The sequence below is a fragment of the Lepisma saccharinum genome, chromosome 20 (assembly GCF_977018435.1).
Source record: "Lepisma saccharinum chromosome 20, izLepSacc3.1, whole genome shotgun sequence".
NCBI classification, from domain to species: domain Eukaryota; kingdom Metazoa; phylum Arthropoda; class Insecta; order Zygentoma; family Lepismatidae; genus Lepisma; species Lepisma saccharinum.
The window spans coordinates 46,595,542-46,622,286 of NC_139248.1; the positions used below are offsets into that span (position 1 = coordinate 46,595,542).

Genomic DNA, 26,745 nt, shown 5'->3' on the forward strand with positions numbered 1-26,745 from the left:
ATCAGTTTAAAGGTTATAGATTTTATGCTAAACCGGTTTCAAGGTTATCCATTTTACCCTAAACAGGTTTCTCAGTCATGATCTTAGTCACGGTTTTCTGTTATTCATTCGAAGCTAAACCAATTTCTAGGCTATACATTTTGAAGTTTCATCTTGATGATGTCACAGAAATCCTGCCAGGGTCATAAACATGGGGACTGAAAAAAATCAGTTTTATGACCAGACCTTCAAGAACAGGAGAAACTAGCAATCGACAGACTTTGGTACAGAGTAGGGTAGCAAATACTTGAATGGCACACACTGTTGAATGCTTGGTCCTATGTTCAACAAAATGTTTTCTATTAGCTGTTAAAATTACATTTATAAAGCAAAATTTGTTAATTTCAGCGGAAACATAGATATAGATACAAGATTACGTAATTTAAATAATGAAATACCCACTTGTTTATAAAAACTACTATTTATTTACACATAACACATATTAAACTCAATAACAAATCACAACAAAAAATAGACATCTATATTTCTGTTTACTTCCATTTCAGTGTCAATATGTCGTATTTCGATATGCAGAAAATAGACAACAGTATCTTCAAATATAACTATGTCAAAAATTAGTTCACATCTTGGCACACATACAGTATCAATTTCTTCTCTCCTTCCTTGCCTTTAACATAAAACAGAAATCAAATACAAAAAGAATTTTGTGATACTGATCACTGGTTAATGTAAGAAAGACCTCACATATATCTCACAGAATTATATGATCACTTCTATTGGTATCATTCAAGGCACATGCTGGTATGAACTATGCATATTAACTGACTACATGCTGTAATATAGACAAACATCTTCAATAGTTTCACTACTGAAGCAAACAGCATTTTAACTAATATTTTTCAATGAGGCAAAAGTCACAATCAGAAATTAATAAATTAATTGAAAATAATCTTATCAGGTACAGATATGAAATTTATCAGGCACTAGTTTCTGCATTTCCAAAAGCAATTTACTTGAACAACATTTTGATTGCATTTCGCTCTTCAGTTTCATTAATTTTTTTAGGCAGATAACAACACAACAAGGTTTCAAATCTTTGCCACAACTAGTTATTTTCATATTGTCACATGTACAATTGCAACCATCTATGTTGGTGCAGGATGATAACGCACCACTTACTTCACTAATATGATTCCCATCTTGCTTTTGCAAAATATTTACATTACCTGAAAAGTTAGCACGACATTTGTCATCCACTTGAGAACCATCTACATCTCCTACATGAAATTTATTAAGTTCTGCTTGCGACTTTGACAAGACATTTGTTTCAGCATCATTTAAAACTGGCATTAATGAAGCATGGTTACTTGTTGATTCTTCATCACTTGCTGAAACCAACGAAACAGAACCTGACCCATCTGATGAGTCCTCTTCACTATCTGGTAGTACATATTCAGCAGAAGAACCATAATCTAGTGCATTAGTTTTATATTTCAAGTCTGTATGAACCGGTTCTCTTTCATTGAGGCAGATTTCACATCCTTCTTGCTGCGATGGGCTACATTTGCAAGGACTGCACTTACAGATTTCTGCACTTGCTGTGATATCTTTCAGTACATCTCTCTCCTTCGAAACGTCAGGACTTTTTGCAGTAGCATTTGGAACTGCAGAATTTGCAACAATACTACACGATTCAATTTGTACCCCGGGACAGTCTAAAGTTCCATTATCAATAGATAAAGTGAGAGGTGTGATGCAGTTGTTTTGCTTCAAATCAGAACCCACAAACATAACAGGTATGTACTCTGAAAATGTTTCATTATCACTAAAAGTAGATGAGAGGTGAGATAATTGATTGCCAGGTAACAAACGACAGTTCTCGTTAATCCAGTTCTTTCCTGAAGATGATGTTGAATTGACATTTTCCTCGCCTGTTACCACAGAAGGCTCACTGACTTCCAACATGGAAGCCTGTGACTTATTGGCTGAGCATGGATCTTCAACAACTCTTGTATCATTATTGAATACTCTGATAAGTGGTGAATTGGTATTGGCAAGATTTCTAGTCAACAATGCCATACTCTCCTCCGATGGCAGCTTTTGTGCATCATTCTTGCCTAATGGAATGAGAGCATAGCCTGAAAAAATAAGATAAGTATTATATTTTTCAGGTTCTTTGATTAATCAAGACCAGAAAATCTGTAACAAGCAATGTGCACAATCAAGAGGAAATATGTGAAAAAATCTATCATTGTGTTGTGAGTACTTCCTATTTCTTTCTCCTTACAAGCAGAGAGAAAGGGGGGGGGGGGTCAAAGATATAATAGAAAAAATGGAACAAGTGTTGCATTTTCAAATATTCAAATATTCTTTATTGTCTTAATATTTTTGCCTTATTTAGTTTCCATTGCACTCAATTTCATGAGCATTTATGTCAACACTCTCTCTCAGTAACTTGACTGCAAGCACCAGCTGTTCTGTTTCAGCCACTAGAGGATAAACAAATGCACCAGAAGCATAGCAGAGGTTGAATCCAATGCTACCAAAATGCTGCACTTCCTACGGCCTTAGAACTTGATGACCATCTAGGGAGAACATAAAAATTGAATTGACTTGACTTTATTGCTGGCCGAGGTTCAGCTGTTGCTGGTCTACCACCAGGGAGGGAGGGACAGAGGTACACTTGCAACACAAGTAAATCAATTGTGTAGTAGTAAGTCTCAACAATTAAAATGCAAACATATATGGATATAACTGAACTTCTCTCACAACATTAACATTCACACTATTTTGTCTGGAAACACCACAACAATCCTTTAAGGCGAAGAGGGACAATTACGCACCAGGCATGCAATTATTCCAATATCGTCGGAATGAGCAATGCTACTAAAAAGATCTCCGACAGAAATGAAGAGTATGAATTTCTCCCCATGTGGCAAGTGGAAGCGGTTTCCTAAGTTGATTATTAAGCCTTATACGATTTTTGAAAAATATGATGAATTAGTATTTACCGAATCCCATGTATTCCTTATGGGACATCAACTTCAACTTCAAGTTACGGCTCATCAAATGGGAGTTTCGACTTTTCCTACTGCTATGACATAGTTCTACGTGTCCTTTTTCCGTCCATGTACTTTTCTACGTCATCGGATGTTTGATATTCCCGAGAGAACGAATAAAATAATGGTCCCATAAGCCTAGTGCATTTCTCCTTGCCTCCTACGGCCATCCTGGCAGTGTTGCCAAACCTGATGTGCATAATAGAGCTAAATTTCACCATTAATATAGCTAAAGAGGACTTTCAAGGAGCTAGATTAACGAAGGCTGCATAAAGTGCCTACTAGGGTAATTTTAGTTGTCAGAAGGGTAGGGGTGCTGCTATTACCGTTAGCTTTAAAGTGATGGCAATTTATTCTTTCTTAGTTTTCACCGCCTAGATTTGGCGGCATCACCCATCTCAATAATCCAATGATGTTAATATAAAATCGAAAATAAAAGGTTCCCGGATAACAAAATTGTCATCTTCATCTTAGCCACAGCGCTATATATAAAAGTACATGGGGAGGAAACAAAAGGTGGGTGACGCAGCCTATAGCTATACGAATATCACGTCACGTGCAAAATGTACACTCATGGCAAAAGTTGGTATTTTTGGGCCGGAGCCAGTGGTGGCATCATAGTGGGGCAGAGGGCGGGTGCCACAGTTCACAGTCAAACGAGTGCACGAAAGAGCCAGATTTGGCTCCAAAAGAGCGAAGCTGGCAACAGTGATCAGCAGCTGCCCCAGCGAGAAAGACCAAGGGGAAATTGTCCCTCCTCGCCTTAAGGTATCTTGCTGCCATAAAAATTCAGGTGAAAAGCTCAATGTTGAGTCATATAGCACAATGAAAAAAATTGTGATATCCTATCCCTTTTTACATCTCAGCCTTCCTTAACTACTCACTACAGTTAACATTTTCCTTGCTAACAAATCATAGTGCAAGTGATGCACTAAAGTTGCTGTGAGTATTTTAGAGGCATCCAGGATAGGGAATTTTGGTTCAGAAAGGAAATGTCTAAAATTCCAATGAACATAATGTGAAATGATCGCAACTTCGAATGAGAAATCATCACAATTTCCTGACACTGACATTCATAAACTTGAATGCTATTTCTCTATGAATTAATTGTTTCAACATTTCTGGAATGAAAGAACTGCTATTTAGAATAAATTCATGATCTTACAATCTAGAAAATAAGATTCATTGATTGAATTAGGTTCTGCCAATTTTCACTAATCACAATGATGAGAATGAGTGATGATATGATGAAATTGAAGTACTTGCAACACAGGCAAATTTGTTTTTCATCCATCATCTTGAAACATGTTGACTGGTGTAGTGTTACATCTTACCAAAACTAAAATCTTCCAAAATTGTTACAAAAATTTCAGCCAAAAACCTGAAGTATTGTCAGAACAAATTGCAATTTGGTTCCAACTTTCATTCTAAATTATGTATTATATTTTAAAATTTATATTACCTTAAAGACCCCGAGACTCAAATTCCATCACACTGAAAATACAGTCTAAGTAGAGTTTCAAGCAACGTTGTAGTGGGTGGGTGTTAGGTAAAAAGTTTAGCTGAAAGTGGGAGAGAAGCGAAGTAAAATAAAAGAAAACTAATAACTTCTATTTGAAGCATTGGAGTATTACATGTAAAACATCTCCCGGGGTCTAAAAATTTGCAACCAGAGTATAAATTACTCCTCACTGCCTATAAATACCACCCTGTATATGTATAACACTAGCCTGCAAATGAAAAATTTTTTCTGTAGTATGAACCTCAATAGGCAACTTTTACTATTTCCGATATGTTGATTTTGAAAATATATTCTGTTTTGTTGTATCATGTTGGCGTATTTTACAATAAATAAATTATAATAATATCGTACCATAGTACATAAAAATAAAATAGTTACATTTATTACATAACATATGTGTCTAAATACATAAAATAAATTATAGAATTATATATAGTTTGCACAGTGCTGGTATACAGTACGTCCTACTCCTACATTTTCATTTGTGCCCACTAATCCCTTTGGTACGAACTTAAAGCAGCCGATTATGTCATCGTTACTAATGAAACAGCCGAGGTCCGAAATCAGAAAGTGTTACTTTCGATGCACCCTGCGCCATAAATGGGCATCCCCGGTGTAAACTTTGACAAAAATTATTTGCCTCATCTAAGAAGCCAGATAAGCTTGCAGAAATAGGAGATTTTCTCCCATAAACCATAATTTGGCTATGTTGTTGTAAATTTTGTACCTAATTTATATTTTCCAAATTTCTAGTAGTAATGTTGATTTTAGCAAAACAATGATAATAAAAATTCAAGGTCTTATTTATAAGATTCAAATAAAAAAAAAGAGAAATTGAAATCGCAGGGTGTCTACTATTTTGTGAAAACAAAATTCCCTGACTTTTCCAGACCACATTATTAGGGCAATTAATGTACATGGACATGTATGTACAGTAGCAGCGATTAGGGGAGTGTGTGGGGGGATTGTCCCCCTATTTTTTGCCACACCAGTATGGTCTCTTAATGCTATCCCTTATCTACCAACAAAAAATTAACTGTCCTTGCCCCAACAACAAAGTTTTGTCACCCAGTCAAAGATGATATATGTAAGGAAATGAGAGCACTTAGATGAAAATTCACACTCTTTTCATCACAAAGCATACTTTATCCTCTTGTACCTGTATGTGTATGGGAATTTACCAATATACTAGCAAGCTTTCATTATGTGAAATTATTGATGGCCTCCCTTCACCCCTTATAGCCATCCGATCCACCCACACATTATAAAATAATAGTTTTACCAATTTTTTGGAGTTTTGTGTTTCAAAAGAACACATTACTCGAAAAAACACAACTATACTATTTTCTTCTTTAATGCTTTCATCATTTCATCAACTTCGTCAATTTCCTTTGCAGATCTCTCGAGGATTTTAGCTTTCTTTGTACTCAGCTCTTTCAGTTCTGCCATACTTCTTTTCCTCTCTTCTAAATGAGTCTTCTGAGTTTCTGTTGTATCATGCTTCCTTTTCAGTGCTTACTTCCACTTTCAATTTGCATTCCTTGCTGCATCCATTAAAGATCTTGTTGCAGGGACTTTTTCAACCTATCATGTATACATCATTGGGCAATAAGTGAGTCCTCATCAAGATTATCAGCAAGGCATTGCTTATTTACAGAGAAACTGCACTCAACAGAAGCATTTCTGGACAAACAGTATAAAGGCACTGTTGTTACAGTCTTCAAGAACTGTCATCCACATCTGATCCAGGGATCAGAAAAGTTATTGGCAGTTGGAAACAAACATGGCTGCCTCGTCAAAAGCTCGATCCTCACCAGACAATTTCTCAATCAGACTGAACAAGAAATAATTCAATAAATGCAACATTGGTGTAAAAATAAAGTAAACTTGATCCAAACTTGAGCAGACTCCAACCAGTGTGCCTAGTAGCAAGGAAAACAAAAGGCAATGGTCACCAGACTGCACTTTATACAAAATTCTGTTTCTTTTAATTTTGCACTAGCTTTGTATGAAAAAAAACTGCATTTTGGGATAACATAACATGTAATTTAATATTCTTATGTGAATCTTGAATATTTTAAAGTAAAAATCTTAGTAAATTGATGCATATAATTAAAATGTAATACACACTAATATTAATCAAAATTTTAAACAACTTTTAAGTAGTAAAATTTTTAAGTATCGGTATCAGTGGGAATTGGTATCAGTATCGGCTCAGCCCTAATTATTATTATTATCGTCTATTTAGGATGATTTTACCATCGATTGTATGTTTTATTTTTGCGTGATCCAGAAATGTGTATTATAAATTGTTACTCATTATGTCACCACTGGGGTAGAAAAACTGTTCAGAAGTTGCCTACAAAGAATGAATAATGTTCAATAAAAATATGTTTTATACAAAGCTTGTACTAAAAAATTATGCCAAATGTCTTCACATCTTTGTAATTACATGGACAGATATGAGTTATTTATATTTTGTGTTTTCTCTTTTGTTTTTGTGTGAGATGAATCTCTTGTAGGAGAAAGGTGAAATTTGTAGTGACTGCTCTCCCTCTACATGTATCTTCCAGTCCGTCTCTTTCTCCTCACACCGATGATGCTACGAAGTTAGCGAAAATTTTGAATTTTTCTACTGTCCAGTGAGTGTTTCCTTTTACCTTCTTTGATTTTTACTTAGCCCTTTTGGCCCTCCTTGCTTTTATCCATTTTGTTGTAATGATGCATTGAGCTTTTGAATTTACAATGCGAACTATCAATTTCAACAACTGCATGTGCCTTATTGTAGTTCTACCGTTTCACACCAGGTGAAATTTGATTTGAGGCATCTAAAGTTCAAATCACCAACCTTGAGACCTTCTGTAAACAAAACCACCTGCATGCAGAAAGCATTACAAACTCATAGAAGTAAAATAATCCACACGAAAATCCAACGTTTGTTACAGGATTCATTACGTAAGCTAAAACAACGGCCAATTTGTAGTATGGGATACGCTGCCGCAAATGATGTCTCACTTTAAACCCAATGCTCTTTCTTTCGTACTTATTGCTTCACCAAATTGCCAAAAACTGTGGGGGAAAAATATATTTTACACCCCATGCTTTACTCTAAGCATATGGAAAAATTGAACTGGGACTGCAATGGAATCAGAAGATACAAGATAATATGTATAACTATGTGACTGATAAAAGCCTCATTACAATATACTGGGGTGTCAATAACACTTCTATAAAATGTAACGGAGTTATCTTGGGTACAATTGTTCATGGTAGAAACTTGTTAGGCTCATGGAGAACCATAGTTGTGTGTGTCAAACGGAGGTCCACCATATTATTGGCCACCATATTGAATTCAACTCAAACATTTTCAATGCAAAGGAGGTAATGTGATGTATCAAATCAGGCTAGAATTTCACATTGTTACATATCATTGGAAAGCTTGTTCGATTCCATGCACAATAAACTTTATTTCAGCTTCCTAGGCCAAATAGGAGCATAGTTACAGCACATTTAGTGTAGCTAAACGAGCTCAAAATGGGCAATTTCTGCAAACTTTCACCTTGAATAGTTCTACAATTACAAGACAAACGAGACTCAAAATTTTCATGGTTACCAAGTTCCACAGTTTCAACATTCAACTCGCCAAATTTCATGAAAATCCGAGATGGTCAGGTTTTGATTTGATTTGATTTGATTTAGTTTATTTTACTTCGCGTTTTGTGCCTCTTGGCTAATTTGCGAAGATGGGGATGAGTGATGAAATGATGAAATTGATGAATGGACATTCACAAACTACCAAGCCCGACCGGGATTCGAACCCGGGACCCTTGGCGTCGCAGCGCGATGTGCTAACCACTCGGCATGGTCAGGTTTTGAGCTGTGTTGATTTCATATAGAATGACTCATATTGAAAGTGGTATTTTTTTAGTTCACTTTATTCACAGCCAGTCCTTTTGAAATCAGACATTTTAAAGTGGCATATGTCAGAACCTGATGTTTGTATTTTCTCAAGATCAACACATGGTTCCAGGATTCGGATTCCAACACTATGGGAACTCAATAATATATTTTACAGTCATAAGTTATCATCTTGAAACTTTGGAACAAACAAAATTGTAATTTAATATTACCAAAAACAGATATTTTTTACCTTCAACAATACCAGCTGGATCATCTGAAATGTTTTTCGAAGAACCTTCAGTTTTAGACAAAACAAAAGACAGTTGTGATGGTCCACTATTTTCCCCTTGTTCAATTGCGTGTTCACTCTGATCTTCTCCATTCTGGACTTCCTAATAAAACAGAATAAGACACTTGTGTTACAAATACAAATGCAGAAAATTCAATAATAAAAAATAAACTGAAAAACATGTTTGTACAATAAAACTATAAAAGTTTATATCTTACGCCTAATGTTCACAAAAGTGCAACATTAACTCAGATGATTGTCACAACACTTCCGTTCCTTTCTTTATCCTCAAAGTTTTTGGAGTAAGCTCGATCCTTCATCAAAACCATATTGACAAGCTAAGGAACAATTATGACTAAATAATAATTCTTTATTAATATAATAATTGGCTTTCCTGGCAGCAAATTATGAAGAGGTTTTCTCGGGATATCAACCAAGTGATTTCCGGATAGGTTTCTGAAAGTCAGAAGCTGACTTCGAAATCCTAAAGACAATCTAGGACCGATGATATCCAGGGTTACCACATAAACTGTTCTTGCAGTAAAGCCTACATTGGACAAATAAGGAGGACAATCAAATAATGCTGCAAGAACATGAATTCTACATCAAGAATTTTCATCCTGGAAAATCAGGGTTAGCAGAACATTCCATCCAGGAGGGCCATAGAATTGACTTCACAACTACCAAGATCATCAATAAGTCATCCAATTACTGGGACCGAATCACCAAAGAAGCAATAGCCATCCACGAGGAAAAGGAAAATCTCAACATGGACACGGGATTCAAACTGGACCCAGCCTGCTTAGTGATAGTCAACTGGGAGTGTAGATGTCGGAGAGATGGCAACTCATTGGCCCGCCACCTACACAGGACCCCTCCAACACCAAATATATATAATCTGCCCTGACACATCTCTGTACTTCAATCCCTGAAGATGAGAGTGATGTTAGCTATCAAAAGCTGGGAAGCCTCCCCGGAAATCACCTGGTTGATATCCCAAGAAGACCTCTTCATCATGACTAAATAAGTTTTAAATTTGTTTAAAAAAAAAAAAACTGAATCCAAGATATGTCACTGGAGCGACCAGCCATTTCCTGATCATCTACAATGGCTCAACATCATAAAAGATCCAGAAAGGGTTGGCAACTCCACTGTAATGATCTCAAATCGAGTTTCCCCTCAACTAATTTTGTTCATGATATTACCTCTTACCATGTCTTACTTGGAACCTTTTCTGGCTGAATATAGGACTGAAGTTCGTGTGAAAATTTGGATAACAAAAGGAAGGTACAACTTGTTACTAGTGTCTCAGTTAAATTTCTAATAAGGCAATACTTGTCCATAAAAGGAATTTTAATTCAAATCAAACTATTTCATTAACTGATGTTTAAAGTCCATTCATATGCATCTTTCTCAAGAGTTCTAACTAGAATTAAATGTAATGCCGATTTCAACAGTAACAATTTCAATTAGTAACAACTGTAAATGAACATGTATGCTGTATGGAACATTAACGTTAGTGGATTACTGCAAATCAAAAGCACACGAAATACTCGAGAATATAAATGCGAAAAAAATGAAACTTGTTTCATGCTCCTGGCTATCATACAAGGTGAATTATGAGGCAATATGAGTAACACTGTTTTTTTTACAAAAAAAGCTTAATTTGCATAGAGCGCATGAAATTATTATAACTCATAGACTATTCGACCTATCTGCTTCAGGTAACTTTTGTTTGCAAGCTAAAACATCAGGGCATGGAACCATGCCCAATTCGGAATAGCGAAGGCTGTAGGGAAAAATAAAAATCTGGACTTGGCCCCCTCTGTTTCCACTGTTATGGGAAAAGGACTCAAACTTTTCCCTTGTTTTCATAGAAAGGATTTCTGACAACAAAATGAAACTTGTTTCATGCTCCTAGCTGTCATACAAGGTGACTTATGAGGCAATATGTGAAATTCGTGTTTTGTTACAAAAAAAGCCTAATTTGCATAGTGCGCATAAAATTATTATAACTCATAGACTATAGACTATCTGGTTATGATGGAACCAGTCTCCCTGCTAAAAATGGAGAAAGCAGGGGGGGGGGTGTCAGCACCTGCAAGAATTTTCAGCTTAGACCTTCTAAATCTGCTTTTGTTTTGTCCATGTTTCGTTTGAGACGTGGGCATCTTTGTTGGGTGGTAGCAAATGACCAACTTTCATTCTAGCCACGTTCTATTTTTAGCCTTTGGGCTCTGAAATTTCCAACCAGCCTTTCAAACAAAGAAGACGTGATATTTAGCGACCTTCGCCCGGAGGAAACAAACTGCACCGTAAATATCTGGTGTTTATAGCTTCCCTTCAATGCAAGACTCGAACACGTGACACTGGCATCTTGGAAGAGGGGGGGGGGGGAGTTTGCTTCACAGTAACAAAAATAAATTCAAGTTGAAGGTCTACGTGTACAGGACCTGAATTACTGACTGCATGTGTGTGATGACCACTTTGATATTACTACTTCTTGCAACTACCATTTGTCATGTGTGACCAACAAAGTAGCAATTAGATGAGGAATTGTCTATATGTGACTCATGGGAGTGGAGGGACCATGATGATAGATAGGTAGATACAAATTATAAAGAGAAGGTAACCATGTTTGTAATCTGTGTGAGTTACCATAACTACAAGACTTAGTTATATGGATGGATGCACATGGAGTAAATGTATACTTGAATACGTTTTTATTGTGTTATATTATGTGTTAGTTTTACACAATTAAACAGGTGTTATCATCGTTCGGTGTTGTACTTAATGACTTTTATTTATCATGAAGTAAGCAAGGGGCAGTGAGGGAGGCACGTTCCCAGATTTTCTCCACGAAGGGACAAGCAAGGTATTTTTCCATGGGGCCATTACCCCGATAACAGTGTTGCCTCCTCGAAAAACATAATTTGAATTTGAAATTATCACATTCCTGCATCCCCATTACATAATAATTAATGAAAATTACTATGACTGAAATCAAACAATACGTGTAAAATATAAGTTTTATAAGGGGGATATGTGGTCATCTTTGCCCCCTCTTCCAGACGTTCCATGTATGCGCCTATATCATTATCCTTTCACCTAGAAATTTAGTGTAGAGGAATCTAATCGCTGTTATTAAACGATATTATACTCTTAGAGAAAATGAAGTATTTTCAAGCCGATGAAAGTTCAAAGCAACTACGGGGCAAGGGGGTGCAGTGGTTCAACCACAAGGGGGTTGAGGGGCATTTCCTGATCCAAACCTTGGATGGAAATCAATTCTAGGGGGCAAATATAGAAGTAAAGGAAAGCAAGACTAGCAGAATCTACGAGTGGCAGGACAAAAGGATACTCAAGATGGAATTAGTTTTCAGGTCTTTCTTGAATTATTTCTTCCAGAAGGCCAGGAGCACCTGCAGGGGGCACAAAAGGGCAATTTCATTCAATGGAAGCGCCACACTGTAAATTGTTCGTGACAACCATTCAAAATGCGTAGCTCTTCGTGTATGTATCCGATTAAAATCGTGTGCAATAGCATGAGAACTTCTCTCCCTAGACATCACTTTGATCTCGATACATTACCAATGCGGTAAACAAATTTTAAGGCATTTTTCTAACACCTCAAAAAGGAGTAAATTGGTATAAGAATTCAGTCATAACCTTTTACTGGTTAAAGATACGTCGAAAAAACCTTCACCATTCTAGCCTGATTTGATATATCATATCACCCCCTTCCCATTTAAAATTCTGAAGTTGAATTCAAAATGGCGAACATCAAGATGGCCACCGACTGCACGAGTGGCGTCAATATGGTTCCCCCCTTGGCCTGATAGCAGTGGCCTTGTACCGGGGGTGTTAAGTGACTTTTTGAGCCACCCTGTACAGAGCATTCCCTGACATTCGTTACGAGACTGTCTTTCCTGGTGAACGGAGTCCGCGACAGTCGCACGCTGCAGTCTGTATTCTTTTTTGCTCTCCCTGCCTTCGCTCTCTTTCCCTTTCTGTTGACGTTGCAGACTGACGCCAGTATAATCCTCCCTCGGAAGTTGTGTTGTGTCGTGTCAGTGTGTTGAAGATTGTGGCTTTATATGGCACCACAAAAGTTTACATTACAACTTGTTGAGTGTTACTTCGGAAAGAGGAATTGTGGAGAAGTGCGACGACGTTTTGCAACGAAATTTCCTGGTGTTCCCGTTCCACATAGGACCGCTATATTAAACCTCGTAAAATCTAAAAAATAAAGTATATAAAGACAATCCGCACACCATCCGTGAGTTAAAAGAGAGTATTGTATGAGAAATCGCGAAAATTACAGTGTAAATGCCAATTTCCTTCAGAGATGCCAAGAATGTGTTGTAGCAGAGGGACATCATTTTCAACACTTTCTGTAGTCAAGGTTAGTACACAATATGAAAACTGTAATTTTAATAGCCGACTCTAGCGACTGTCGTGGACCTCGTTCACCGGGAAAGACAAGCACTGACGCCAGGCTGCTTGCCGCCGAGTCTTGTAGTGAATGTCAAGGAATGCTATACAGGGTGATTCTAAAGGTATGGTACAAACGAAAACCACAGATACCTCCCATGAAATAGACGAAAGTTCCCCTTCCACTTTTCCGAGAGATGCCTCCGTGAGGAGCTAGACAACGCCGAAAACGTGTGAAAATTAACTTCACAAATCTGTACAGCCAGTACCAGTGAAGATAGAAAGGCGGAACAAACAAAGTCAAAAGGAACACCAAAGTCGCCCATCCGAAAAACACTAGGCGGCAGCTGCGCAACGCATGCGCATGGGGTTCCACAAAGGAAATAGGAGTGTCAAGCAAGACAAGTGAAGGGAAAGGGTAGTGATAGACAAAGGTAGGGACAAAAGAAGCAATGAAGCATGAAGTAACAATTGCACAGCGGGAAACAAACACATGCAGTGCGTGGGGAGTCCCCAAACACAGTGGGGAGACACCGCAGCAAGAACAAAGCACGGTTCAACAAAAGAGAAAGAGGACCGGACGGGGAATGGTACCTGTCAAGCAGACAACAAATGCGGGACGAGGGATTCCCCTTAGCAGCACCGAGGGGATGTCACACAGAGGTCGTGCGCCAGCAGGACAAACACAGCAACTACGGGCACAGGAGGTTTATTGCCACGCAAAGGTGCACTTACAGATAGGAATAGTACGTAGTACGTAGTCGTACCCCGGACTGACGTTGTTACAAAAGTTGCTCAAATTGACGACCACCACATTCAATGCAGGCATTGCAGCGTCGCAGGAAATTCTGGCGAACCTTATCAAAAATCCCTGGCATGGTACACACCTCAGCCGATACTGCAAGTATCCGCGCTACCAATGTTTCCTTGTCAGGCACCGGGGTCTCGTAGACGAGTGTTTTCACATGGCCCCACAAGAAGAAATCCATTGGTGTGAGGTCAGGCGAACGGGCGGGCCAGGGGACGGGGCCCTCTCTGCCGATCCAGCGCTGAGGGTAGGTACGGTGCAAAAGGGTTCGCACTGTGCCATCAAAATGTGCAGGCGCTCCATCCAATTGAAACCACATATGATGTCGCACGTTGAGGGGTACATCTTCTAGCAGCTCTGGAAGGACTGATGCAAGAAAGGTGCGATAGAGGCGGCCATTTAAACGTGGTGGCAGCAGGTATGGACCGATAATCTGTTCATCGATGATACCTGCCCAGATATTCACTGCAAACTGTGTCTGATGGTGCACCTCGACTGCTGCATGTGGATTTTCATAATCCCACACATGGCTGTTTCGGCATTTGAAGATGCCCTCACGGGTGAATGTTGCCTCGTCCGTGAAAAGCACATGGCGCAAAAAACGGGGATCATCGGTACAAAACTGCAACAGTCGTTGACAGAATTCCACACGTCGTGGGTAATCCCCAGCCTGCAACGCGTGGACTCGCTGTGGATGATAGGGATACAGCAGATCATCATGAAGGACACGCCACACTGTCGACTGTGATACTCCCACTGCACGTGCAATGCCACGGGTGCTAGTGGACGGTGTGTAGTCCACGCGAGCAAGTACGTCCTCCTCGACCGCCGCGGTGCGCACATGTCTTGGGTGACCGACATGATGGCCTGCACGTAACACACCTGATTCACCAAGGGTACGGTGCACGTTCGAAAACAACCTGCTGTCGGGTTGTCGCCTCTCCGGATACCGTCCGCGATAAAGGCGTGCAGCTGCTCGGCCATTGCCATCTGCAAGGCCGTAGACAAAATGCATGTCCCTCAGTTCTACAAATGTGTAGCGTTCCATGGTATGGTGAGGATAGTGCCAATTATGGAATACTGTACTGCAGTGCACAGGTGGCACACACACACACACACACTGGTCACAACGGCTTCGAAACAACGTACTCAAGTGTCGTACGTCAAGCACACCACCACCGCACTGGCTCTTTCACTGACATGCTCCCTGACGCTGCACTTCCAATCAGCCCACATGTCCGCACGGCGCTGTGGTACAATCAGCTGACGTTCCTGAGCCACCCGTGCCTGTGCTCTTCACTACCTGACCACTGCCGTCAGGTGGGGCCATGTACTCTGGGGCCTTGTCATCGTGGAACACATGTAGCGTCCTTCATTCTTGCCCCATTCACCCACAACACGTACTTCGTCCGTCTTGCTCGAGCCGACGAGGAGCACTACGTACGATCGTGTGGTGTTTGTGTACAACAATGTGGGGTAACCCAGCAGTTGATCAGATGTGCATACCCCCACGTAGCTTCATTACACGATTGTCCCACGCAGTTTATCTGTCCAGCCTTGCTCGGCCCGGTCTCACACCCACACGGCAGTGTGCGGCTGCGGTGGTGTGAGGCCACGCTTGGTTTCGGAGCGGAAGGCTGCGGCCGAGGAGGGACTCGAGTTGTTCGGCTGGGGTTGCGCTCGGAAGCAAGCAGCCGCGTCAGGTCTGGGAACGGTGGACCTGGTGATCGGGATGGAAACATTCCGACCTCGTCCATTAGTGTCGTCCACCCTACGGAGTGGTGGGGTTCGTACGACACTCCAGCAGCCTTTCGCCCGCTCCCACCCAGCGATGTGCCTCCGGCTTCATTTCTAAGAGGCTGATTGGGCCCCATCACGACGTTTGTTACAACGTCAGTACGGGGTACGTGGTCCTATCTGTACGTGCACCTTTCATTAGCAATAACCTCCTGTGCCCGTAGTTGCTGTGCTTGTCCCGCTGGCGCACGACCTCTGTGTGACATCCCCTCGGTGCTGCTACGGGGAATCCCTCGTCCCGCATTTGTTGTCTCCTTGGCAGGTACCATTCCCGTCCGGTCCTCTTTCTCTTTCGTTGAACCGTGCTTTGTTCTTGCTGCGGTGTCTCCCCACTGTGTTTTGGGGACTCCCCTTGCACTGCACCGCCAGCGCTGCCATTTCTGCCCCGAACCATGTACGCGTCTGTTGCCTGTCGAGTGTCACGGACCACTTTGCTTGCATTCTCGGTGTGTTTTTACATCCTACGTCGTCCTCCCGTGGTTCTGCAACCCCGCACTACTTTTCTCGACTGCACTGCTTCAGTCATGGTGTTTGTTTCCCGCTGTGCAATTGTTACTTCATGCTTCATAGCTTCTTTTCTCCCTACCGTTGTCGATCGCTACCCTTTCCCTTCACTTGTCTTGCGGGACACTCCTATTTCCTTTGTGGAACCCCATGCGCATGCATTGCGCAGCTGCCGCCTAGTGTTTTTCGGATGGGCGACTTTGGTGTTCCTTTTGACTTCGTTTGTTCCGCCTTTCTATCTTCACTGGTAATGGCTGTACAGAGGTGTGAAGTTCATTTTCACACGTTTTTGGCATTGTCTAGCTCCTCACGGAGGCATCTCTCGGAAAAGTGGAAGGGGAACTTTCGTCTCTATTTCATGGGAGGTATCTGTGGTTTTCGTTTGTACTATACCTTTAGAATCACCCTGTATATATAGACACACACACACACACATACATGCACGCAGATACCCACCAATGCAATAAAACTGAGACAGTGAGATAAAATTAGGTTTTTCTTTCCCGACTGAACTTTACTGACTTTTGCCCAACCCCCCTAATCAGAGGGTCTGCGCACGCCTATGTATTCATGTGAGTAGCTATTTTTATTAAATCTCATTATGTCAACTCCTATGACATTTGTTGAGTTTCGGTCTGAAACAGAGGATATTGATGATTATTTACTTCGTTTTGAACAAATATGTGTTGTTCAAAAGTTGCCTAAAGAGCACAAAGTACCTTTATTGACTTCTGTGGTTGGAGCTACAGTGTTTAAAGTCTTGACAAATCTGCTAGCTCCTGAACAAGTACAGTTACAGCCTTATTCATTGCTGAAAGATAAGCTGTTGTCTCATATTAAGCCTAAGACCAATAAGCATGTCAAAAGATTTAAATTTAGATGATGTGTGCAAGAGATTGGTGAATCAGTAGTAGATTTCATGGTTAGGCTTAAGCAACAGGCTCTAAAGTGTATGTATGAGCAATATTTAGAAGAAGCCGTAGTTGAACAGTTGATAGTGGGAATTTGTTCCAAGGCTACTAGGAAGAAGTTATTATCTGACGTTTCATTGATGTTTAGTAAAAGTCAGATGAACCAAACCAAAGATGTTTCTTATGTTAGCAGGACAGTCGGGAAACATAAAGACAATAGGTCAGTCAACAGACAGACTTCAGTTCCATTTCGGAACCAATCTGGCAGGGCAAGTTCCTCACCGGATTATAGTAAACAGTTTCACCCTTGTACTAAATGTACACGGAGTCACAGAATAGGTTTATGTCCATCAAGGAATTCTTTGTGTACATATTGTGGGAAAAAAGGTCACTGGCATCAAAGTTGTAGGAAGAAACAGCGATTCAAAGATTCTACGGTGAATAAGTTTCAACCAATACAAAAGGATAATGCTTGTAATGATAACTCGTTATTAGACAAAATGCAAAGCAATGTGGATATGTTATCATTATATCATTTAGATCCGGTTAGACCTAGTCCTAACAGTCATAACTCATCTTCTAACACTATACATGTAGTTACAGCAAAACCTAATTTTGTAAATTTGAACATTGATTGATTGGTTGTTTTAAGTCCACTTTATGCACAGTAAGGCTAATTGGGACTGGACCTACAGTTTAGTGGGATCCGAACCACTTGTGCCTCCACCGGGTATCGAACCCGGGACCCCTTGATTACAAGGCGACGACGCTACCAATGCGCCATCGGGAAGGCACATAAATTTGAACATTAATGGCTGTATTATACAATGTGAAGTGGATACAGAATCGGCTGTTACACTTTTTAATTCAGATTTGTACAACAAATGTTTTCCAAATATACCTATTCAGGCAACTAATATCGTGATTAAAGGTGTAGGCAATAATAAGTTATCTGTTTGTGGCCAAGAATTCCTAGATGTCGAGTATGGTAGCAGCACTTACCGCCTACCGATTATAATTTGTTCAGAAAAACTACAAAATCCTTTAGTCGGGCAATCATGGTTGATCCTTTGTGGTGAAATCATAGTAGTTATAACTTATAAGGCGAACTCTAAACAGTTAAATAAGCCAGATGAATTATGCATACAAATCAAACAAGATTTCAATTCAGTATTTGACGGAGATATGTCCAAGCCTATAACACCATTCAAAGTGGACATTCTATTGAAACCAGGAGCTGCTCCTGTTTTCAGAAAAGCTTACGATATTCCCTATGGTTTACATTCCAAAGTCGAAGCTGAGATTGAAAAATTAATTAAGTCAGGTTTATGGGAACCAATTGAATACTCGGATTGGGCTTCACCACTAGTTACAGTAATGAAGAAGGACAGTCCACTAAAATTACGTGTTGACTTTTCCGGTACGATTAATAAAATGACAGATAAGGTAAAGTTTAATTGCAGCACGCCCGATGATATTTTCATTAAACTTATTGGATGTACATATTTTTCAGTTATTGACTTGAAGATGGCTTATCTTCAGTTATTGTTATCAGACGTTGCGCAGAAACTTACGATCGTGAACACTCATATTGGTTTATTTAGAATTAAATGGTTATGCTTTGGAATCTCCATAAGTGGAGATATTTTTCAAATGACATTGGCAAAGATTCTTGGAGAAATCCCGGGAGTTGCTTTTTATTTCGATGATGTCATAATTGGTGGAAGAACGAAGAATGAATGTTACGAGACAACTTGTTTAGTGCTCTATAGATTACAAGCACACAATGTGAAAGCTAATTTGGAGAAATGTACCTTTATTTCTCAGCATGTTGAATATTTGTGTTACTTAATAAGGGATAAAGGAAACAGTCCTGTGAAGGACTTTTCATTTAATGGAAGCATCACACTGTAATTATTCGTGACAACCATTCATAATGCGCAGCTCTTCATGGATATATCCGATTAAAATCTTGTGCAATGGCATGCAAACTTCTCTCCCTAGACGTCACTTTGATCTCAATGCGTTACCGATGCGCTAAACAAATTTTAAGGCATTTTTCTAACACCTCGAAAAGGAGCAAATTGGTACAAGAATTCAGTCATAACTTTTTACTGGTTAAAGATACATCGAAAAAACCTTCACCATTGCATTTCTCGTGAAATTCTAGCCTGATTTGATATCATATCACCCCCTTCCCATTTAAAATTCTGAAGTTGAATTCAAGATGGCGGACATCAAGATGGCCACCGACCATGCGGGTGGCGTCAATGTGGTTCCCCCTTGGCCTGGCAAAGATTGGTCATCACCATTTCCACGTTGCGCGCTGCAGTGGCCTTGTACCGAGGGTGTTAAAAGACTTTTTGAGCCACCCTGTATATATAAACATATTATTTAAATACATTACATAAGCAATTCATTCGCCCCATAACAAACCAACAGCAAAAATGATATAAATTTTCTCTGAAATGTATGTGTTCCTTTCCCTCCAAACCAAACTGTTATAGCAGCAACTGTCTGAAGTACTTAGGTGTTCTTACTTCTCTCTCTGGTAATTTACAATGCATTACTGGAAAGAAACTGAAGTGAAGCGAGCAAGAAAGCGAAATCCAAATTTTTGCAAGTTGATAACAGTATTGATTTAATAGAGAGCAAAAAAAAATCATGAGACTGGCACCTTGGCATTCTCTATTACAATTTTTCTCAATCAGATTGTTAGGGTCCCATGGACAACTCCTGCCGCTCCGTACCTACGTCTCTGAACTTGACAAGACTGGAAGAAAAGCAGATATTGCGAGCAAAGCGAGCAAGAAAATTTTACGAAATGTTTTTTTTATTTGTAGAAAATTTGAAGTCGAGGAGACAATTGCCCTTTTGTGCCCCTGCAGGTGCTCCTGACCTTCTGGAAGAAATAATTCAAGAAAGACCTGAAAACTAATTCCATCTTGAGTATCCTTTTGTCCTGCCACTCGTAGATTCTGCTAGTCTTGCTTTCCTTTACATCTATATTTGCCCCCTAGAATTGATTTCCCTCCAAGGTTTGGATCAGGAAATGCCCCTCAACCCCCTTGTGGTTGAACCACTGCACCCCCTTGACCCGTAGTTGCTTTGAACTTTCATAGGCTTGAAAATACTTCATTTTCTCTAAGAGTATAATATCGTTTAATAACAGCGATTAGATTCCTCTACACTAAATTTCTAGGTGAAAGGATAATGATATAGGCGCATACATGGAACGTCTGGAAGAGGGGGCAAAGATGACCACATATCCCCCTTATAAAACTTATATTTTACACGTATTGTTTGATTTCAGTCATAGTAATTTTCATTAATTATTATGTAATGGGGATGCAGGAATGTGATAATTTCAAATTCAAATTATGTTTTTCGAGGAGGCAACACTGTTATCGGGGTAATGGCCCCATGGAAAAATACCTTGCTTGTCCCTTCGTGGAGAAAATCTGGGAACGTGCCTCCCTCACTGCCCCTTGCTTACTTCATGATAAATAAAAGTCATTAAGTACAACACCGAACGATGATAACACCTGTTTAATTGTGTAAAACTAACACATAATATAACACAATAAAAACGTATTCAAGTATACATTTACTCCATGTGCATCCATCCATATAACTAAGTCTTGTAGTTATGGTAACTCACACAGATTACAAACATGGTTACCTTCTCTTTATAATTTGTATCTACCTATCTATCATCATGGTCCCTCCACTCCCATGAGTCACATATAGACAATTCCTCATCTAATTGCTACTTTGTTGGTCACACATGACAAATGGTAGTTGCAAGAAGTAGTAATATCAAAGTGGTCATCACACACATGCAGTCAGTAATTCAGGTCCTGTACACGTAGACCTTCAACTTGAATTTATTTTTGTTACTGTGAAGCAAACTCCCCCCCCCCCCCCCTACTTCCAAGATGCCAGTGTCATGTGTTCGAGTCATGCATTGAAGGGAAGCTATAAACATCAGATATTTACGGCGCAGTTTGTTTCCTCCGGGCGAAGGTCGCTAAATATCACGTCTTCTTTGTTTGAAAGGCTGGTTGGAAATTTCAGAGCCCAAAGGCTAAAAATAGAACGTGGCTAGAATGAAAGTTGGTCATTTGCAACCACCCAAAAAAGACGCCCACGTCTCAAACGAAACGTGGACAAAACAAAAGCAGATTTAGAAGGTCTAAGCTGAAAATTCTTGCAGGTGCTGACCCCCCCCCCCCCCTGCTTTCTCCATTTTTAGCAGGGAGACGGGTTCCATCATAACCAGATAGTCTATAGTCTATGAGTTATAATAATTTTATGCGCACTATGCAAATTAGGCTTTTTTTGTAACAAAACACGAATTTCACATATTGCCTCATAAGTCACCTTGTATGACAGCCAGGAGCATGAAACAAGTTTCATTTTGTTGTCAGAAATCCATTCTATGAAAACAAGGGAAAAGTTTGAGTCCTTTTCCCATAACAGTGGAAACAGAGGGGGCCCAGTCCAGATTTTGATTTTTACCTACAGCCTTAGCTATTCTGAATTGGGCATGGTTCCATGCCCTGATGTTTTAGCTTGCAAACAAAAGTTACCTGAAGCAGATAGGTCGAATAGTCTATGAATTATAATAATTTCATGCGCTCTATGCAAATTAGGCTTTTTTTGTAAAAAAAAACACAAAAAAAAAAAAACAGTGTTACACATATTGCCTCATAATTCACCTTGTATGATAGCCAGGAGCATGAAACAAGTTTAATTTTGTTCCCAGAAGTCCATTCTATGAAAACAAGGTAAAAGAGCCCCCAATCCCCCCCCCCCTTTCGGTATTCCGAATTGGTCATGGTCTCATGCGCTATGCTTCTTTCTAGCTTACAAACAAAAATTACCCGAAGTAGATTGGTCCAATAGTCTACGAGTTATAACGTTTTATCTGAAATAAGTGTAGAAATTTACAATTCACGGGCAAAGCCCTCGGCGACACAGGGTTTACTTTCCTAAACCTCACTCGACGGTCTAAAGGTTAATGGTTCTAATTATTTTGGTGGTCCCTGCCACCATTCACTTGGCAGGGGCCACCAAAATTAATGTAGAGTCTCGTAGACAAAGTTAGTAATTTGCTTACATGTATTTAAAAATTAACTTATTTTAAATTATATTTATTTCTTTTAATATACTTACTGCAATCAAATTATTGGAATCTAAAAAAGTCTCATTCCTCTGGTGCCGTCGAACATGTGATTTCAAACTATGGTGCGTAGCAAAACTCTTCCGGCAATCTGACTGCACACAGGAATAGGGCCTTTCACCTGTGTGGGTCCTCTGGTGGGTCTTCAGATGGTGGCTGGCAGTAAATGCTTTCTCACAACCGTCCTCCACACATCTAACAAAAGTTATAATAATAATAGTAATGAGGATGATGATAATAAGGCAAGAGAATGCTAGCTGATTTAAATCAAATTGGTATTTCAATAATCCAAAAGAAGAAAGATGAACAAACGTACACCCAACAGCAAAATAAATGGTAGGCAAACTGTCCATCACAGTTTTTCACAATGTGATGATAATAAATGTAAATAAAAATGTCAATAAGTAGAGGACATCTTCTTCCAATGAACAGAATTCCACTCCTTAAAACAATGCAGGATGTATGATACGAAAGAATGAAAATAGTGATGGACAATATGCATACTATTTTCTTTGTCGTTGGCTGTTTGAACGTTTGAAAGTAGCAGTACCATGAAAATGCTTAGAAGATGTTTTCCTCATATTTTAAGAATCATGAATTTTATGTTTTATTATTGTCTTGCTGATAGGTCCTTCTACACACAACTGTAATTTATATTCTTTTTAACTTATATGTTTGTGTGTGTGTATATTACATGCACCTGAAAGTAACTATGTGCAACAAGGACATTTCTCTTATCTAATAAAGTACTTATTAACAGTGAGTAAAAATAGAATGAAACACATGAGATATGCACTTCCGATCACGTAAAATGGTACGCTCATTTGAGTTGCAGTACAGCTTCAGAAGAAATGAAGTATGGCTTTACATCTGTAGTAAACATTTGGAAAAGAGTATTCCCCAGTTTTGCTTACAAGCAAACTTTATCACCAAATGCAGGGAACTTTCTAACTTGCCAGGACAAAGGAAAGGTTATGGAAATTCTTGCACTGTAAAAATTAATGCACTCAACTGTTCAATTGCAGAATAGATGAAAAAATGCAATTGAAATTGCACTGAAAAGGTTCAATTTTAATTTCTTCTCATAGTGCAAAGCCCATCTTTCTATATTTGGAAAGAGCACTTACCTCCCTGGGGGAGTGGATGATGGTTGGATTGCCTCCTTCCTCATCCACTTAGGGAAACATAAACACAGCCATTGAATATTCATTCATTATAATTCTCTCGCTTAACAGACAGGTTTCTCACTACAACCTCCAGGATTTCCGACCTCACACATTACATTTCATTTCAATGTAAGCTCCACTTAGGGGAAGTGACACAATTATGCACCAGTTGTGCATTATTTCAATATCGTCGGAATGGGCACTACTGCTAAAAAAAAACCTTGACTATACAAGAGAGTAAGAATTTCTCTCCATTTTGCATGTGGAAGCGATTTTTTAAGGTGATTATTAAGCTAGACACAATGTATGAAAAATATGATCAATAAGTATTTACAGAATCCTATGGCATTCCTTATGAGAAATCAGCTTCAAGTTATGGGAGTTTCGACTTTCCCTATGACTAAGACATAGTTCAATGTGTCCATTTTCCGTCAATGTATTATTCTACGTCATTGGATGTTTGATATTCCCGAGAGAATGAATAAAATAATGATCCCATAAGCGTAATGCATTCCTCCTTGCTGCCTACGGCCAACCTGGCAGTGTTTCCAAACTTGATGTGCATAAAAAAAAGAGCTAAATATCACATTAAATAGAGCTAAAGTTGACTTTCCCAGATAACAATATTATGTCATCTTCAACTCGGCCACGACGCTATAAAAAAAGCAGATGAGGGAATGGGGCGAAGCAGCCAATATAACAATATCACATCACGTGCAAAAGTTGGTCTTTGCGGGCCGAAGTCAGTGATGGCATTGTAGTGAGGCAGGGTGCGAGTATCACAGTTCACAGACAAACGAGTGCACGAAAGAGCCAGGTTTGGCTCCAATAAAGTGAAGCTGGCAACAGTGCTCGGCAGCTGTTGGAGAGAGAAGGGCCTAGGAGAAATTGACCCTCTTAACCTTAATTTAATATTGTCTAACATCTGATAACTCCGGATCCTTTCTCCAATCACATTCTTTCCAGTGAATCTTTTAGTAGGCAGTTCCTTCTTAGCCAGTGTTCCAGCCAATTCAATTTCCTTTTCCTGATCACTTCCAGCATAGCCCTTCTTTCACCAACTCATTCCAACCAAGTTTTATTACTTACTTTGTCTGTCCATTTCACATGGTCCATTATTCCCATTATTCATCATAGGCACATCTCTAAAGATTCTAGTTTTTTCCTCACTTCCTTGTACCATCCACTTTTCAACATTACACTCCATTACATTAGTCACTTTCTTAATTGTGTATCCAAAGGTCTACAAAACTCTCAGTGAAAAATACAGACTCGACCAGGACTTGAACTTGGGTCTCTGGTAAACAGTGTCATTGCTCTACCACTGAGCTACTGAGCCAGCCTGGTTTTGCCCGATTTTTTGCTGGCGCTGTTATACCTTATGCCTAATCTAATGATTTGGCACTTCTTCCATTCTCCTTGCCATTGCTATTCTAACTTTGACATCCTCTCTGCAAAGACCAGTCAATAAGGGGGTCTAATAAGGGGAAAAAATCAGGGAAGGCTGGAACAAATTTTATTATCTTCCTTAAGGGTTCTTAACAACATATTAATTTGCACCCCTGTACTACACCAGATTTGACCGCCATCTTTGAAAAATGGCGCTCAAAATAATTTTTTTGCAAATATCTTGCTTGGAAAGCATTTTACAGCAAAAGAGGTTATGATTAGGGCTGAGCCGATACCGATGTATCGGTATCAGGCGATACCAAGGGTACTGGTATCGGAAAGTATCGGTTGATATTTTTGCACCAATACTAGCTGATACCATTGTCTTTGAGTAGCTAGAAGCATGGCCAAAACCAAAATTTGTTCCCTTTCAAAAGTTCATTCACCTATTCCAACTTACCTTTGGTTTTGAAAAAACTGAAAAATACGTATTTGTGCATTTGTTAGTTGAACGTGGATTCAAGTTCCATGAACGGCAAGTACGTGACAAAGAATACATACACAAATAAAACTCACGGTCAAGTATCTTGCAAATCAAGGTTAACGTGAAATTATCTCCATAGGAGTTCCTTCGAAGTCTACCAGACTTTGTTCCCACAAATGCCATCTCGTGTAACAATAATCCCAATAAGGTCTCGGTGCCAACAAGGCACCTGGTGTATTGTGAACATCTCTCTCCTTAGAGACCTCCAGCAGTCAAAACAGTCATCGCTCACGTGATGGACGTGTCTCAGACATAGTACGTAGCATATTCCTGGAAATTCAAATACCTGGGCTAATCCCCTTTTCCTTTCCAACTGTAGACTTTTGTTTGTCCCGACCTCGATAACTGGGTTTCAGCAGGCATGTTTCAACACAGAGACGCGGCAGGGGAATAATGTTCTTTGAACAACAGATGATCCTAGGTACTTTCTGGAACGTGAAGTGATGGGTTTGGATTTTCCTCCACGCCAATGGATAGAACTGTGCAATTACTTTTTTTTTTAGAAATCATTTGCCGAAAGTATATATGTCGAAAGCAAAGCCACATCGGAATATCATCTTATTGAAGTCAATCACCTGATATAGAAGCAAGAGACTGGTAAGTTATCATTCTCTCCTTACATTTCATTTACAAATTTCTATTATCTTTGTTAAAGGACAAAAAGGAGACGAAATTGGTTTTACATTACAGCTTTACTGTTAGTTTTAGATGTCGTGTCCGGTCGGGGCTGGTAAATCGCCAATTATTTTTGTGTTTATGGATGATTTTAATGTTAGTTTGGAAGATTGATCCCTTAGTTTTAGAGGAGGTTGAAGAGGCATACTCTCATTTCTTAACATTGGGAGAGAGGGGGACGACACGATTATCTCGCTCTTAGCTTCTTATAATATTTCTCTCATATTTGAAACATCTGATCGATTGTCACCGATCTAAAAAAGACTGTACACTTGAGATGCATTGTTGCAACAGAGCACACACACAGATATATATATGCAACAATGCATCTGAAGTGGAGAGTCTTTTTTAGATCGGTGACAATCAATCAGATGTCATATATATATATATATATATATATATACAGGAAAACCTCATTAATAGGATATTGGTTAATACGAAGTACCCTTTAATCCAAAGTTCTTCCCATTCCCCAGCCGATAAGATAGGATTTATAATGTATTTCAGTACGGATAAATCGAAATACGGATAATTTTTAATACGAAGTTGTTTAGAAGACCCT

The 26,745-nt window shown here is 39.4% G+C and overlaps 1 protein-coding gene across 1 annotated transcript in view; it reads right to left on the bottom strand.

The window, feature by feature from the left end:
- Window positions 1-453: 453 nt before the first annotated feature.
- MTF-1 (Metal response element-binding Transcription Factor-1) overlaps window positions 454-26,745 on the bottom strand; it is a 98,799-nt gene continuing 72,507 nt past the window's right edge. Inside the window, exons 5-7 of the mRNA XM_083141447.1 lie at window positions 22,403-22,604; window positions 8,732-8,873; window positions 454-2,138 (exon numbers count right to left, since the gene is read on the bottom strand). Coding sequence (XP_082997573.1) covers window positions 955-2,138; window positions 8,732-8,873; window positions 22,403-22,604 — 1,528 coding nt within the window. The 3' untranslated portion in view covers window positions 454-954. The remainder of the gene's footprint in view (window positions 2,139-8,731; window positions 8,874-22,402; window positions 22,605-26,745) is intronic.